Source organism: Rhincodon typus, chromosome 4 (assembly GCF_021869965.1).
Source record: "Rhincodon typus isolate 14 chromosome 4, sRhiTyp1.1, whole genome shotgun sequence".
Classification (NCBI taxonomy): Eukaryota; Metazoa; Chordata; class Chondrichthyes; order Orectolobiformes; family Rhincodontidae; genus Rhincodon; species Rhincodon typus.
The window spans coordinates 120,568,183-120,586,875 of record NC_063335.1 but is presented as its reverse complement, the minus strand read 5'-3'; the positions used below and the strand labels follow the sequence as shown (position 1 = coordinate 120,586,875).

The 18,693-nt window shown below is 40.1% G+C and overlaps 1 protein-coding gene across 1 annotated transcript in view; it reads right to left on the bottom strand.

The window, feature by feature from the left end:
• LOC109919304 (intermembrane lipid transfer protein VPS13B-like) overlaps positions 1-18,693 on the bottom strand; it is a 275,649-nt gene that overhangs the window by 214,558 nt on the left and 42,398 nt on the right. The window contains exon 4 of the mRNA XM_048596096.1: positions 3,787-3,907. Within this exon, the coding sequence (XP_048452053.1) occupies positions 3,787-3,907 (121 nt within the window). The remainder of the gene's footprint in view (positions 1-3,786; positions 3,908-18,693) is intronic.

The window sequence follows — 18,693 nt, the reverse complement described above, 5'->3', positions numbered from 1 at the left end:
CACGGAATGGAGGGATATTGACCAAGAGCAGGGAGAAGGGATGAGTTTCATTTCTCGTCATGTTCAGCACAACTTTGTGGGCCGAAGGGTCGGTTCCTGTGCTGGACGGTTCTATTCTCTATGTTCTAAACTTGTTGAAGGTTTCTTGAAGATGCAACTAATAAATTGATAAAGGTAATCAAATGGGTGTAACATACTTATATTTTCTGAAGGTTTCTGATAAAGACCCCTCAGGAGGTTAGTTAGAAAACTTCAAGCACATGGGATAGGAGGTAATATATTGGCATGGATTAATGATCAGCTATCAGGCCCAAAACAGAACAGGAATAAATGTATTATTCTTGCATTAGCAGGCTGTGACTAGTGGGATTCAATAGTGTGGACCTGGAGGAATACAGTACGTCAGGCAGCATCAGAAGAGCAGGAATGTCGATGTTTCAGGTTTACACCCTTCATCATCAACTTTCCTGCTCCTCTGATGCGGCCTGACCTGTGTTCCTCCAGGTCCACACTGTATTGACTCTGACTCCATCATCTGCAGTTCTTGCTATCTCCATGTGGCTGGTGGGATACCTCAAGGATCAGTACTTGGCTTGCAACAGTTCATAATATATATCAATGATATGGAGATGGGAACCAAATGTAATGTTTCCAAATTTGCAGATGTTGCAAAGCTAATCAAGAATTTGTTGTGGGAAAGATTTAAAGCAACCTAGGAAGAAGTGGACAGTCTTAGTGAATGGGCAAGAATACAGCGGGTGGAACATAATATGAAAAAATGTGAGGTTATCTACTTTGGTAGGAGAAACAGATGTGCTGAGTGTTTCTTAAGTGGCAAGAGGTTGGAAAGTGTAGATGTGTATGGGGGTCGGTAAGCTCAGTTGGCTGAACAACTGGTTTGCGATGCAGAGTGACACCAACAGCATGGGTTCAAATCCTGTACTAACTGAGGTTACTATGAAGAACTCTCCTTCTCAACGTCCTCGTCTCACCTCAGGTATGGTGACTTTCAGGTTAAACCACCACGAGTTGTCTCACTCCGATAAGACAGCAACGCTATGGTCGGGTAGGAATACGGCAACTTCACCTTTTACAAAGGAACCTAGGTGTCTTTGCCATACCATCACTGAAGGTTAACTTGCAGATGCAGCAAGCTATCAGGAAGGATAATGGAAATGTCAGCCTTTATTGAAAGAGGATTCGAGTATAGGAGTATTGAAGTCTGACTTAAATTTCATAAGAGCTTGGAGTACTGCATAGAGTTTTGGTCTCCTTATCTCATGAAAAATATTATTGACACAAAGGGAGTGAAATGAAGGTTCACCAGACTTGTTCCCAGGATGACAGGCTCTCTATTGAACCAGGTTTGATCTCCAGACTTGATGGTAATGGTTGATGGGGGTTACGCTGGGTCATGAGTTTGCAGATTGTGCTGGAGTACAATTCTGCTGCTGTCGATGGCCCACAGTGCCTCATGGATGCCCAGTCTTGAGTTACTAGAGCTATTCAAAGCCAACACATTTAGCACCATGACAGTGTCGCACAACATGATGGAGGGCATTCTCAACGCATCTCATCTCCGCAAGGACTGTGCGGTGATCAATCTTACCGACACTGAAATAGACAGATGCATCTGCAGCCGGAAGATTGGTAAGGATGAGGTCAAGTATATGAAGCCATTCCTTCACTGCCATTGGGTGAAAACCCTAGAATTCTCGTAGGACATTGTGGATCAATCTAAAACAATGTTTACTGCAGCGATTCAAGAATGCAGCTCACCACCACCTATTCAAGGGCAACTAGGGATGGACAATAAATGCTGGCCAGCCAGTGAACCTATGTCCCATAGTCGTAGAATCATAGAATCCCTACAGTGTGGAAACAGGCCCTTCGGCCCAACAAGTCTACACCGAACCTCGGAGCATCCCACCCAGACCCATCCCCCTATAACCCACCTAATCTACACCTCCCTGAACACTATGGGCAATTTAGCATGGCCAATCCACCTAACTTGCACATCTTTGGACTGTGGGAGGAAACCAGAGCACCCGGAGGAAACCCACGCAGACACGGGGAGAATGTGCAAACTCCACACAGACAGTTGCCCGAGGCTGGACTCGAACCCGGGTCCCTGGCGCTGTGAGGCAGCAGTGCTGACCACTGTGCCACTGTGCTGCCCAAAAAAAAGGAGTCAAAAAAAGGAAAAGGTGTCCAATGGCAGTCTGTAATTCAAAACTACCAGAAGATACACATATAGAACTGGAGAACTCATCTAAAACAACGGTTCAGCGTCACCTTGAGTACTGAATCCAGTTTAGAGCCCCACATTTTGGAATGGATGTGAAGCTATTTGCCAGGGTGCAGAACTGATTCACAAAAATGATTCCAGGAATGCAGAATTAGGGTATGAAAAGATTGGAGAAGTTGCAGCTATTTTCCCTAGAGACAAAATGATTGAGAGGAGATGTAATAGAGGTAACCTCTAAGAAGACTGGACTGATGGAGAGAAGCTGCTCCCATTCATGAAGGGATAAAAAAATGTGAAGGCACCCATTTCAGAAAATTGACAAAAGAAGCAATGCAACACAGGGAAACACTCACTCATTCAGCAAATGATTAGGATCTGGAATACACTGCTTCAGAACATGTTGGAGGCAGGTTCAATTGAGCTACTCAACAGAAGTTGTCTGAAATGAAAGAACATACGGAACTATGGGGAAAAGGTGATAAAGTGGTACTAGGTTTTCATTCAGAGTGTCAGAATTTCTTCCTTCAGCACTACAACTATCCTCTGGTATGCAGAAATTAAAAGATCATTTTAGCTTATGTGCTTGTATTTAGAAGTAAAAGATAAAATGTAACCTATCAATGAGGTCACAAATGCTACCCAACTCATTTTTCAGTTGATGATTTTATTGCCAATGTATTGTAAAACTTAAAACAAATGCATTACATCTGCTAAGTTAGTTCTAACTGCTGTTCAATTACATCCTTGCTGCTTTAAATTTTGTATCAGAACAAGAAAGCCACACTAATATGGGACACAAAGTGTATCAATCACTGAAAGAACTCAAAAATATCTGCTTCAGTGTGACAAATCTGATGACGAACTGTTTTATAGATTGCAGCATTGACGCACAATTTTGAATGACGATACAATTATGTTTAATTGGTAAATTGTATTTATGAAACAATGCTGCACTACTATCTCAATCAGGCACATAGCCAACAGGGAATTCTCTATACAAGTCTAACCTCACACTCTTAAGATTCATAAGCCTACATCACTGACTACGTTCGATATCAAGTGAGTAAGACCTATGTTAAGCCAAGATTCCACCCACATGCCTGAAGATATACTGGTCAAGAATTGGCCTATTCAATAATATTAAGACCCAGAGTAGAAATTCATGACAGAATAGACATCATCCTCAAATCAAAGGCCAGCCATCAGGAATAACAACTAGCTGTGAACAAATTCTTTGTCCATTAAGTTTGTTATTCAGTTCAGAGCAGAGAGCAGAAGCAAGATTCAAGGAAGATAAGCTTGTATTCAACAGACATTGGGTAAACACTCCTCGCCTGTCGTAGACTCAACTCAACAAATATGTGTGAAAATTTAAGTCTGTAGTACATCAAAGAGTTAGCTTTCATCAACATAAGATTATCATTGCATTAATTCCTGTCAATACTTTGTGATTATGAATGATTACATGTCTTTATTTAAATATGCACACAACAGAAACACTTCAAATACCTCTCTACCCAGTCACATTCGTCACTCACCTGGGGGTAAGTCAGGGTCAGCTGAGGTCACTTGTTGGATGCGACGGGTTTTAGCTAATGACTTTATGCTCTCTGTAGTGCTGCGGTTGGTTGAACTGGAGCCACAGCTCTCATGATCATCCTGCAAAACAACAAATCTAGATAAGCCACACCAAGGGAACATTGTCAACAACTGAAACATTTACACACAGTTATGGGCACATTACACAACACTTAAACTGAACTTGATTAAAAGTTTCTGTCTTCAGTAAGTGCAAAGAAATCATTTCTGTTGATTTTTTTTGTCTGGCTGCTTACACCAATTTGTAACTACATGAAGGGCTGTTCTCATCTATATCACAATGCATATGTCTAAACATTCTATTAAACATCTGGAATCGCTGCAATTCAGTATTCAGCTAATTAAAATGAAAATGCGCTGCCTCAAATGAACCACAATGATTCATTTTCCAAAATTCAGATCATGACACATGGCCATATAAATTACGGCTGTCCCCATGACAGACACAAGATAGTGCACTAAAAACTCCAGTGCACTAAGGTCTTCATGATGTAATTCAAAACGGTTAAATTCCACAATAACATTCCCATGATCCCAAGCAGGATCAATTTGTACAGTAACTAATCATCCAGATCACGAACATTTTATACTTATACAGCACCATGATGATAAAAAACATCCCAGTGAACTGCACAGTACAAAAAATAACATAATTAATCTATTTCAAGCCCAAGTTTAAGTAGCTGTTCACCCAGCTCTATTATATTTATGTTTGTGTAGCATTTTACTGGATATAACCTCCATGTTGTCAGACCACGAAGTGCTAAATTGAATAACATTTGGCACAAGTTGTCAACTTAATGTATAATTTAACAATGTGACAACGTGCATTTTTTATACTTGAATAGCCCTAGAGCAGTTTCAAGTTATGGTACCCATTAAATTTGACAGTCAATCCAGGTCACAAACAGTCTCCCAGGAATCCATCCTTGGTTCACTCTTCTAACTCACTTGCATGGATAACACCCAGCTCCATCCACCCACCCACCAACCCTCACTGTTATTTGACTAATTGTTTTACATTCAGAATCAATGGTGTTTCCTCCAGTTAAATATGGAAAAGATCGAAGTCACAGTCTGCAGTACTTCCACTACAAATTCTGTACTTGCACCTCCAATTCCATGTCCAACTTCACCCAGTGTTCACAATCTCGGTAGCCGATGACAATACAGTCTGTAATCTCATAGCATCTCCTATCACAGATGTTGGAATTCCATCACGACGAAATCACGAATCCCAGTCTTAACTCAGTACATCTGCTGATGAAATAGTGTGCATGCCTTTGTCATTCCCAAATTCCATCATACCATTGCTCTCATGGCCGGTCTTCAAATTCTCATCTTTCTAATCAAATCCCTTTGGGCAATGTCGCTTTTCATCGAGGTATCCTCCTCCAGCCCTATAACATCTGCCCTTAACAAATTTATCATTGTTCCAACTCTGGTCGGAGTTAAGCTCTGAAATTCTTTCCTTAAATTTCAGTCTCCCTTTCTCTTTTTTCTCCAAGACTCTCCTTAAAACATACTTCTTTGACCACATTTCAAGAAATTCTTCCAAACAGACAATAATTTGACTTAGTTTAAACTTTTGTTTGATTCTGCCTCTGGGCTGAATTCATGAGTGTATTGCTAGAGAAGAGGTGTGATGTAAACATAGTACCACAGAATTCTTATAGCACAGGATGTAGCTATTTGGCCCATCTGGTCCTCTGAAGAACTGATGGACCTAGTGCCACTTAGCAGCCTTTTCCCAGCAGCCCTGCAAATTCTTCTGGTGCAGATAATGATCCATTTCCCTTCTGAAAGACTTGATTGAAACCATCTCCACCACACTCCCAGACAGTGCATTCCAGATCCTAGCTGCCTTTGTGTAAAAGTTTTCCTGATGTCACTATTGTTTCTTTTGGCAATTACCTTCAATCTATTGGTCGCGAACCTTTTACTAACGGAAACAGTTTCTCATCAATTTCAACCAGATCCCTCATGATTTTGAATAGCCCTATCAAATCTCCTCTCAAACCTCTCTTCACCAAGATGTATTGCCCCAACTTCTCCAACTGTCCACGTCACTGAAATTTCTCTTTCCGAGAACAACTCTCATAACTCTTTAGTTCGCCCTTTCTAGTGTCCTTCCTGAAGTATGATCTCCAGAATTAGACTCCAGGTGAGGGTAAACCATTGTTTAACCTAACTTTCTTGCTTTTGTATTCTATGCCCCAACTGACAATCCAGGATACTACATGCTTTATAAACCACATTTTCAACTTGCCTTGCTGCCTTTAATAATTCATGTGAGAATGCACCCACGTCCTTCCGTTTCCACACCTCATTCTATTTTGTACTGTATTTCTACATTCTTCCTACCAGAATAAATCATGTCTCGGGTCTCAGAATTAAACTTAATTTGCTGCTTGTCTCTCCATTCCAATAATCTCAGAACCTTTTCCTTACATCCTTTTGTAGTTTTCCATTATTCTTTTCATGGTTTGCACTCTTTCCAAGTCTCATACCATCCACAAATTTTGAAATCGTGCCCTGCATATCAGGTCTAGATCATGACAAAAAGTCAGGAAGAATGATGGTTTTAACACCATTTCCTGCGGAACTCCATTATAAATGTTCATCCAGTCTGAAAAACTACTATTCTCCACTACTCTAATTCTTGTCACTGAGACAATTTTGTGCTCATGTTGCTAATGTCTTATTTATTCCAAAAGTTCTAAATTAACTCATAAATTTGTTGTGTCAATGCCTTTTGAAGGGCCTTGTAAGATCAACAGAAGTACCTTCCTCAACTCTCTCCATTATCTCAAAAAATTCAAGTTAGTTAAACGAGTTGCCCTTAACAAGTGCAGGCTGGCTTAATTTAGTTAACCATATCAACCCAGGGGACTTAATTTTGTCCACAACTATTGTTTCAAAAACTCTCCCCACCATCAAGGTTAAACTGATTGGGCTTATGTTTATTTCTTCTTTCCAACAAGGGTATAACATCCTCTGCGGTGACCTAAGTCTGTGGAGGTTTGGAAAATTATAGCCGGTGTAATGCAAGTTTTTGCCTTTACCCATCAATGAAGTCACTGCAATACCCATAAACACAGAGATATTTGATTTCAGATCATGAATAGGAAATTAAGCAACATTCCCCTGAACTTCACTTGCCAGTTAAGTACAACTGAATTCTTCAAGTACAATTTGTTAAAGATTTTTGGCTCAAAGATCAACAGTTTATGCTTTCCAGCATACACTGTACTGGAGTGAGTTACAAACTGGAATATAAATCTGTGGTACAAATGGTATTGTTGAGCAACTTGATACACAATTAACATTGCTGAGATGTATCAACAAATTGAGCAGCAACACCAATCACTCAAACCTAAAGTGATTTGTACATCCTTGATTAAATGAAATGCTGAAGAATAGAATGCACACACTCTTCAAACTTGATTAGATCGCTTCCAAACGAATGCAAAACTTAAACCTGAATTCATGGTCCTTTCTCATGTAGTTCTTTTCAATATTTAATATATTTAAGCCTGTTTCAAATCCAAAATGTTTCTCAATACTCTATAAATGATTCTAAGTTTTAGCCTGATCAACAATACCAATGGAAATGCATTTGTCTGCCATGTCATCTAGACCTTTATAACAAATAAATTAACTAATCTTTCACATAGAATATAAATATGAAGCCTCTATTACTAAAAACGGCAGCAGTTTCTGACTAAAGCACCTTTACAACTTAGTAAACTGTAACTATAATCAATGAAACATCAGAAATGTTATCTACGCTCAAATTAGTCGACAAGTTTTCTCACAAAACAACCCACAAATGCTCAAACAGGTCAGTTATGTCCTCTCCAGCAGGGTTAATTGAGGTTGCCCCATGAAGCAAGAGACTGTCAGACTCTTAGAAAAGCAAACACATCCCAAAGTAAACAAACAGATAGTGATTGACTACTCATCTTTGGAGTCTGTGCCAGATTGTTGAAGCAATACTATGGACATCAAACTACATTAACTGGATGCAACAGTTACATAAATTAGGAACAAAACAGAATCTATCAGTGAACATCTCCAAACAAGGAAAACCTAAATAAACCATGTTAAATCAATTCCCTACAGATATAATCTGTATTTGAAATACAAGACAACGAAAGGCAGTGAAAGAACTACAACCTTGCACCATCCTTCCTTCTAAGCCTAACAGCCGCTGATGGCAATACAGTTCAGCAAAGCAAACATGCTATAGCCATAGGGAGATTACAAAGTAATTAAATAAACTATTTTCCGTGGTTTGTGTAATGTAACTCACATCATTGAAACGAAACAAGTAATTTTACAAACAATAAAACATCACAAACTATTATTTTTAGTTTCACAATGGCTACAATGGAAAATAAGATGGCCTCATTTGATTTGGTCCAAATAAAATCACAACTTTGTACACATTTGGCATCCAGGATTATTGCCCTTTAGCCATGACATGGTATTTGCATTAGTTGTGAGCCTCAATTTTTCATGTCACAAATAGCTGCTTTACTTCCTATACGTTGTAACAGAGCTCAAAGAATCAGAGACGAAACAGGCTGTGGTATGAAGATACATAAGAATTTAAGATACGCTGCATTGAGCGGATCCCACATGGTAAATGGCAAAGATGGTAACAACTCACACTAGTGATTTACTTTTATACTCAACACTTAAGTGGACCCCCATTTTTGAAGGATTCAAAGGTCAACTTGTATGCCATCATTTCTGTAAAGCATATTGGTACTCGCATGACAAATTCTTCCACACGCTTTAAACTACCTACAAATTAGACATCTGGATTCAAATACTTTAATGCACATACAGTAATACACCACATGATAGCCAAATATTGGTACAATTTCCCTAAATTTGAAGAGCAAGACTCTGTATAATAGATTACTGTGATTACATGGACACATCCACGTGATGTCAAGGGCGAACAATTGATTCACCAAGTGGTCTTGCAATAACTACCATATTCTACCATTAAAAAAAATAGACAGATCAGCACAAGATACAAACAATGTAGAATAAGTCTTCCCATCAGAGGCAGTATTCTCATGGATTTGCCCTGATGAAGATTAGGCATCATGGGAATTGGAATGTACTTTCCAGTTTCAGGTTCAAGGCAATGTTTTAAGGATGCAGCTGAAAAAAAGAATGATGTGTGATATTTGTCCAGTAACAGAGTGCATGGGAAAGAAAAGTGGGAGAATGAGAATAAATACTGTGACAGTTCTTGCTCTGAGACTGGTGATCCAGAAGCCTAATTCATAAGGCAAGCTCAAGTCTCAACGTGGCACACTGAGAATCTGAAACTAACATAAAAAGCTAGAAGAGTGAAAGTGACCATGAAGTTATCAGGTCGTTGTACAAACCACTAATTCATTAAAGGCATTTGAGAAGTGAAACTTGCTATCATTGCCCAATCTTGGCTAGACTCCAATCACACATCGGCGTAAGATTATATAGAATATAAAGCACTGAAGCAGGCCTTTTGGCCTAACCAATTTATACTGGTATTTATGCTCCACTCACACCTTCTCCCATCTTTTTTCATTAAATCTAATACATAACATCTATTCTTCTCTCCCTCGCATCCTTGTGTAGTTTCACCTAAATGCATATATGCTGTCAACTTCAATCTCTGGCAATTACTGAGCTACAATTTCTTAACATTCATTAGATGAAGACATTCGTGGTGTAGTTGTCTCTTTACAAGACAACTGAGAGCAGGCAATAAATGCCAGCTACCAATGAAGGCCACATCGCAAAAAATATCTTTAAAGATAAAGGAAAGAGAAAGAATGAAAGAATGGTAAAGAACAAGCACAGGGAACGTACATGGATTTTATGTTTAAAGTCACCACATTTAGTGTTCCCTCACTTTAACATGAAAAATTATTAGGACCAGAAAACCTGTTAAATATTCATTATGATATTGTTTATGGCACTACATTATCTGCCCTGACTGGTACCATTTTAGCATAACTGTTCCTACTTTCTTGCTAGAGGTTGCTCCCAGCTCTCTGACTCATGGCCTCTCTTGGTGTCTCACTGCTGCCCAAAGTCTGCAGCAAGACCATCTGCTGCCCCCCAGCCCAGACAAAATCCAGAAGCTCCCCCAGCATTGCCCCAAAGCCCACAGGCGACTGAAGAAAGCCTGCAGCCTAGGGCACCATCACAAAGAGATGGGACAGTTGACGCAGCCTTGACCGAGACCCAGCTCTTTAAGCAGTCACCCAAAGGCAGCCCACAAAAATGGGTACCATGGTGCTCCAGAATGACACCAACAGGCAACAGGAATGATGATGCCAAGAACAAGCAGTGGATTGTGATCAAACACGCTGACGAGCTTGATGAAGGCAATATATAATGTGGATTCATGTGATCAAACACTGATGAGCTTCATGAAGGCAATATATAATGGGTCATCCTTGTTCGTGAGATTTCTCCACAGCTGTACTGAGAAGGTTAAATTCAATTTTAGGCCTTACCAGACTGGGAATCAAAGTGGATGCATTCAGCCAGGATCTGCCATCTAACAAAGGGTAGCAGTGCAAATAGTTTTTCCACTAAGCTCAAGAGGGAGAGATGACTCCACAGTTATTGCAATTGCTAGGATTGCCTTTGTCTTTGTAAAAAGTCACAATCTTTGATTCTCACATAGCCTGAGGCAATACCTTCTTCTTCCAGCAGAGACAGAGGGGTTTGTGCAGATACTACAGAAATATAAGTTAGTACAGCATCAGCATCTAGAGTTTCCCAATGATAAGTGGATTAGTACCTTTGGTAAGCTCCTCCATTCAGCTCTGGCATCACAGGAATGCTTCCTATGGTGTCCGGAGGTCTCTTGGTAAGTGTTCTTCCCAGACTACAACTCAAAGTAGTGTTCCACCCATATCTCCAAATGTTTATTGCAGTCAATGAAGACCTCCCTTCTTTTTATTTTCAGTGGAGCCATTTTCTTTGCTGACAGACCTGTTGCATTTTTGATCTTGTCATGCTTGTCCCAAGCATTCCCTTGTCATACAACCTCTGGATAATCTAGCAAAATGGTGGCCAGTAATGAGTATCATAATGAAGGTAGTTGGACTTTTTTTTGGATTTGACCTTAGTGCAGTTAGAGTCTTCTTGCTCAGATTGCTCTTGTAATTAATGAGAAGTGATTGCTTAGCTTCAACGGATAGGATCCATTACAGTGGTGGTAGGCTCAAACCAGCCAGCACTTCATTGACTGCAATGAACAGTTGTAGATATGGGTGGAACACTACTTTGAGTTGTAGTCTGAGAAGAACACTCACCAAGAGACTTCCAGACACTATAGAAAGCATTCCTGTGATGCCAGAGCTGAATGGAGGAGCTTACCAGCACTTTTATACTCTTGCTTCCTATGTATTGACAGTGCAGAATCGCATATGGTGTCTCAAAGCATATTCTATATCATTTCTGAATTATGGGAATGCTAGACAGCCCAGTTCAATTGAGTAGGGAAACTGTTGGTTTTTGTCTGGGAAGACAGTATTACTGATGTTGCCATTAAGATGGCATTTCTGTAATTTATTTTACTATTAGTTAAAGTATCTGTAATTTGAAAGCTGTCTCTAGCAACTTTGGATGACAGCACCACCAGCTGTCATATCCCAAATATGTTCTTCTTTATGTAATTGAAAAACTTGATCAGGCTAAAATTTGAAATGTGTATTCCAGTGAGAATCAGTGCGTAATTGAAGAAAAACACTAAGTTGACCACATTCTAACAAAAATTGTACGTATTTCTTAATAAAATCTCATCCATTGAGAGTCAAATCCACCTTTTACTTTCTAATCTCTACACTTATTTCATTGATAACCACAATCACTGGGTAACAATAAGAAAAGTCATTTCTCTCTTATTACAAGCCAAACATGTTCAATTCTTGTTCCCATGGCATTTATCAAACATATGACCTTCCTGTTTAAAGTAGTAAAACATGATTTTTGTCAGATATAATACTTGGCCTATGAAAATAGGTAGATTTCTTTATTTACATTTACTTCAATTTATAATGACAAGCACAGAATTAACACTAAAAGAAACATTACATATCTTTCATAGGCTTACATGATCCCATAGTCATAAATTTGGAGCCCATTATCACAAAGTGAATTATCTGAGGAGAGATAGTGGCATGGTGGTACTGGGCTAACCTGGACTAGCAAATAAGATTAGTGATCTCCGGATAGGAGCTCTTATGCCACCAGAGTATCTTATGAAACTCAAATAAAAGCAAAATATTGCAGATACTGGAAATATGGAAATAAAAACATCTAATGCTGCAGAAACTCAGGAGGTCTGACAGTAATTGGAGAGATAGAAACAGAAATAATATCAAATTCAGTATGACCCATCTTCATAACTAAAGGGGGCTGGAAAATTGATTTTTTTCAATGCTGTTGACAAAGAGGACAGAGGACTGAGTAGAGAAGTTGAATGTACCCAGAACAAAAGACAAAAGGAGTGCTGATGATAGTAAGAAAAGGATGTAGATGCAGTCAGGAGTAGGACAAGAAGATGGCTATTTATGGAGTATACGGTACATTCCTTGTTCTACTCTTACTCACATCCCCTCCTACAACTCTTTCACTGGTACATCAATGACATCATCAGTGCTACTTCTGGCTCTTGTCCATAATTGGAAAAATTAATCAATTTTGCTTTAAATTTTCATCCTTCCCTCAGCATCACCTGGTCCATTTCTGACTCTTCCCTTTCTTACAGTCATAGACATGTACAGCATAGAAACAGACCCTTCAGTCCAACTCATGGATGCTGACCAGATATCCTAAATTAATCTAGACCCATCTGTCAGGATTTGGCCCACATCCCTCTAAACGCTTCCTATTTATATACCCATCTAGATGCCTTTTAAATGTGGTAATTGTACCAACCTCCATCACTTCCTCTGGCAGCTCATTCCATACACGCACCACCATCAGCATGAAAAAGTTGCCCCTTAGGTCCCCTTTAAATCTTTCCCCTCTCACCTTAAACCTATGCCCTCTAACTCTGGACTTCCTAACCCCAGGGAAAAAGACCTTAAATATTCATGATTATAAACCCTCGTGATTTTATAAACCTCCATAAGGTCACCCCTCAGCCTCCAACATTCCAGGGAAAATAGCCCCAGCATACTCAGCCTTTCCCTATAGCTCAAACCTTCCAATCCTGGCAACATCCTTGTGAATCTTTTCTGAACGTTTTCAGGTTTCACAACATCGTTCCTATAGAAGGAAGACCAGAATTGATCGCAGTATTCCAAAAGTGGCCTAGCCAATATCATGTACAGCTGCAACGTGACGTCCCAACTCCTATACTCAATGCACTGACAAATAAAGGCAAGCATACCAAACACTTTCTTCACTATCCTGTCTACCTGCGACTCCACTTTCAAGAAACTTTGAACCTGCACTTCAAGTTCTCTTTGTTTGGCAATACTCTCCAGGACCTTACCATTAAGTGTATAAGTCCTGCCCTGATTTGCCTTCCCAAAATGTAGTACCTCATTTCTTGTCTTCTCGGTTTCCAAATCTTGGATAAGTTGCTCACCAATATCCATTCCATATATGCCGACACCCACAGATATCTTTGTTATACTTCTTCACCTCCTGCTTCCATTCTATTCTCCCAGTTTCTCAGTCTCATCTGTTCAGACAATGATACCAATGGCATGTCCTCCGTTTTCCCTCAACTGAGGATTCCCACATCACCATAGGTGACAGCTGTGTCAAGCATATTTTCTGCACTTGTTCTGGAAGGGAAGGGAAGAGGGGAGGGCACAACTATAGGATAGCCACCGAGTTCACTTTTAACCCCACTAGTCTTCACTTTCAAACAATCACCCTCCACCATTTCTGCCACCTCCGGCAGGATGCCACCACCAAATACATCTTCCCCTCTCCATCAGCATTTAGCAGGGAATGTTCCTTCAATGACATCTTGGTTCAGTTCCCCATAATCCCTGACAATTGCCCACCATTCCCCCGCCCTGTCCAAGGCCTCAAACAGGTGAAGCAGCAATTTACTTAGGCTTCTTTCCATTTAGTCCACTGTATTTGCTGCTCACAATACCATTTCCTCTACACTGACAAGACCAAACAAGATTGGGAGGCCACTTTACAGGACACCTCCAATCTGTCCATAAGAATAACCCCAACATTACAGTTGCTTACCATTTCACCACACTATCTTGTTCGCTCGTCCACATTCCCAACCGACGTTTGTAGTGCCCTAGCGAAACCCAAAGCAAGTTGGAAGAACACACTTCATTTTCCATTTAAGATAACAAGGTGTAGAGCTGGATGAACACAGCAGGCCAGGCAGCATCAGAGGAGCAGGAAAGCTGACATTTCGGGTCTAGACCCTTCTTCAGAAATGGCATTTCCGAAGAAGGGTCCAGACCCGAAACATTAGCTTTCCTGCTCCTCTGATGCTGCTTGGCCTGCTGTGCTCATCCAGCTCTACACCTTGTTATCTCAGATTCTCCAGCATCGGCAGTTCCTACTATCTCATTTTCCATTTAGGTAGTTTACAGCTTTGAGGGATCAACTCTGGGTTCAACAATTTCATTCCTCAATTTTGATAAGATATCAAGTATCTTGATATCATTGACTTGCTCTCAGCAAAGCAGACTTATTTTCTACCGTTCATGAATATCATTAATACCTATTTTGTATCTACATCCCTCCTTTATCACTATTTGAATTTCCTTTGTGGCTTCACCATCTGTTCCACTCACCACTCCTCCCATTTTGTCAACAGCATAAAAACCATCCTTTCCTGTTCCTTCAGTTCTAGAAACATCAACTCTGTTTCTCTCTCCACAGATGCTGCCAAACCTGCTGAGTTTCTTTCTTTTTCTTTATTCATTCATTGGACGTGAACGTCGCTGTATTTATTGCCAATCCCTAATTGCCCAGACAGCAGTTGAGAGTTAACCACATTGCTGTGGGTCTGCAGACCAGTAAGGATAACAGAATCCTTCTCTAAAGGACATTAGTGAATCAGATGGGTTTTTCTGACGATCAGCAATGGTCATCATTAGACACTTAAACTCATTCTTGTTTTCTTATTGAATTCAAATTTCATCAAATGCCATGGCAGGATTTGTACCCAGGACATTACCTAGATTTCTGGATTAATAGCCTAGTGATAATACCAGTCAGCCATCACCTTGCCGAACATGTTATGGCATGTCAAGATAGGTTGATTCAAAATAGACTAAATTCAGTACTTTCTTTTTATTATGGCAGAATTTAAATTCTAGAATATAATGCTGGTCAACTATCATGAATTGTCATGAAACTCATTTGGGTCAACAATTGAAGGTGGTCAAAGGAAGATAATCTGGCTGACACACAACTCCAAATCTACAACATATAGTTGACTTGGATATTAGTTTGCAGGTCACTCAGTACAGGATGTCCCAATTTACAAATGCTCGTACTTACAATGCAATCCTATACAGAGTTGTAATTTTAAAGATCCAACATACAAGTGTTTCCTCATCCTTACAAACAGCTATTTTATATAGTTCTGCATTGTGTTCCAAATTGAATAAAAATCAACTTGCGAATGGACTCAAGTTCATAACCCAGGGACTGTGGTACAAGAGTAATTAGGGATGGGAAACAAACACTGGCCTTGCAAGCAATCTCTCATTGAAGGTGGGGTAAAAACACAAGAGTTAGGTATGAGGCAAGAACTCTGCCTAACTTGTCTGTCTCAGTTTAACAAATTACACCAACATTCATTCAGGCGAATATGGACGAGGCCATGACACATTTGACTAAATTATGTTTCCGAATGTAGAAGCACACATGATGTTGAACTAAAGCACTGTTCAAAGAACATCGCATAGGAATGGAAAAGAGAAATGGGGAGAAAGGGACAGGAGAAAGCAAGAACAGGAGTGAGAATACAAGGGTATTGGAAAGAATGATAAAACGAAAAGGAGAAATGTAAAAAGAGTAAACAGAGATGGGAATGTGGAAAAGTATTGTGATATAACTAGTTTATCATGATCTTTGCAAAGTAGTTTACAGCCAAAATATTACTCCTACTTTTGCCCAAAACATACAAATCTGACAAATGTATAAAAGCAACAAATACTTATATTTGTATTGCACTTTTATCATAATAAAACGACTCAAAGCACTTCACAGGAATGTTATGGACTGCAGTTCAAGAACGCAGCTCACCACCACCTTCTGAAAAGCACTTAAGGTCGGAAAATAAATGCTGGCCAGCCAGAGATGTTCACATCCCACAACTGAATAATTTTTTTGTAAAAGTTGCCACTATCCAAAAGACTGAGTGTGGTGCTCAGTCCCAGTCCAGGCAGTTCAGAAAGTGACACAGTCCCAGCAGAAACAGCCAATTCATAGCTGATAACTTCAGAGTATTAACTTACATTTTTAAAAGTATTTTAGCTTAAACAAAGGTAGGGACTTCCAATTATAATAGAAATGTTTAAAACAAGGGAAGGTCTCCAGCTTAATCAAATCCACTTAAAGGAAGTAACTAGTCTAATCTAGAAAGAAGTCATGACAGGAGACTTCAGAGCTGTGTATGTTTCTTTTGTTCTACGTGGGAAATAAGGGACGCTTCCAGTCTCTATGACAACAATGTGTGCAAGAAGTGTGTCCAGCTGCAGCTACTGGTTAACCACTTTTCAGAGCTGAAATTGCAGGTAGACTCACTGTGGAGATTCCACCATGCTGACAATGTCATGGATAGCACATTTAGCAAGGTGGTCACACTGCAGGTGAGGATTACACAGGCAGAAAGGGCCATCAGACAAAGTTAAAGACTCGGGAAGGGAGTGCATGAGTCCCGGGTAGTCATCCCCCTCTCAAACAGATGTACCAATTTCGATACTTTTGGGGGTGGTGGCTTCTCATGGGAAATCAGCATCAATTCATGGCACCATGGACGGCTCTACTGCATAGAAGGAGAAGAAAACAAGCAGCAGAGCTATAATGAGAGAGGATTCAATATAAGGGTAAAAGACAGACACATCTGGGACCACAGATGTGAATCCAGGAAAGTATATTGCCTCCATGGTGCCAAGGTCAGAGATGTCACAGAGCAGCTGCAGGGAGGATGAACAGCCAGTGGTCATGGTTTACATAGATACCAACAACATCGGTAAACAAAGGAATGAGGACGGAAAGTTGAATATTGGAAGTTAGGAGATAAATGAAAATGCAGGACCTCAAACGTAGCATTCTCAGAAGACTCCCACATGCTAGCAACAGGAGGAATAAGAGGACAAATCAGATGAATGCGTGGCTCCTTGGATGTTAAAGGAGGTCAGGGAGGAAACAGCAGATGCTCTAAGGATTATTTTCCAAACTTCACTAGACACAGGTGAGATGCTGGAGGACTGGAAGATTGCAAATGTGGTTCTTGTTTAAAAAGGATATAAGCAATCATAGGCCAGTTAGCTTTACTTTGGTGGTGGGCAAATTGTTAGCAGCAATTCCGAGAGATCAGATAAACTGTCACTTAGAGAGGCATGGAAAAGTCAGGGATAGTCAGTATCACTTTGCTAAGGCAAGGTCATGCCTTACAAATTTGATTGAATTCTTTAAGGAATTGACAAGGAGGATCAATGAGGGTAGTGCAGTGGATGTTGTCTACATGGATTTTAGTAAGACATTTGACAAGGTCCCACACAGTAGATTGGTCAAAAAAGTAAAAGGCCACGGGATACTGGGTTATGTGTTATTTGGATCCAAAGTTGGCTCAGTAACAGGAAATAAAGGGTAATGGTCAATGCTGCCCTTGCAAATGGAAAGCTGTTTCAGCTGATGTTCCACTGGGCTTGATGTTGGGACCTCTGCTGCTTGTTTTATACATTAACAGTTTGGACTTGAACATGGTCGGGGGCTACAATTAGGAAATCAGTAGATGGCACAAAACTTAGCCATGCAGTGGACAGTGTGGAGGATAGCTGTAAGCTCCAAAATGATATAGAAGGGTTAGTGGAGTAGGCAGGAAAGTGGGAGATAGATACAACTCTTAAGTGTGAGGTAATGCATTTATGGAGGTCAAACAGTAAAAGGGAATACAGAATAAACAGTAAAATACTGAGTGGGGTAGATGAAGTGAGAGATCTTGACATGCAAGTGCACAGGTCTCTAAAGATGGCAGTGCAGGTAGATAAAGTTGTAAAGAAGGCATATGGAATGCTCTCCTTCATTAGCAGAGATATAGATTATGAAAGTAGGGAAATAATCATTAAACAAACACAGAAATTGCTGGAAAAGCTCAGCAGGTCTGGCAGCATCTGTGAAGAGAAATCACAGTTAACGTTTCAGGTTCGGTGACCCTTCCTCAGAACAGTGACGCCACAACTGGAGTACTGTGTGCAGTCTGGTCACCACATTACAGGAAGGATGTAATTACTCTTCAGAGAGTTGAGAGAATATTTATTGGAATGTTTCCAGGGCTGGAGAATTGTAACTACAAAGAGAGATTGAGGAGGTTACGGTTGTTGTCCTTGGAACAGAGAAGGTTGAGGGGCAACATGATTGAGGTATACAAAATTATGAGGAGTACAGATAGAGTAGACAGGAAGAAACCGTTTCACTTGGCAGAGAATTCAAAAACCAGGGGTCACAGGTTCAAGCTAAGTGGCAGCAGCATTATAGGGGACATGAGGAAAAAATTTTCTTTGCAGAGAGTGGTGGATGTCTGAAATTTGCTGCCTGAGTTGGTGGTGGAGGGTGAGACCCTAAACTCTTTCAAAAATACCTGGATCTGTACA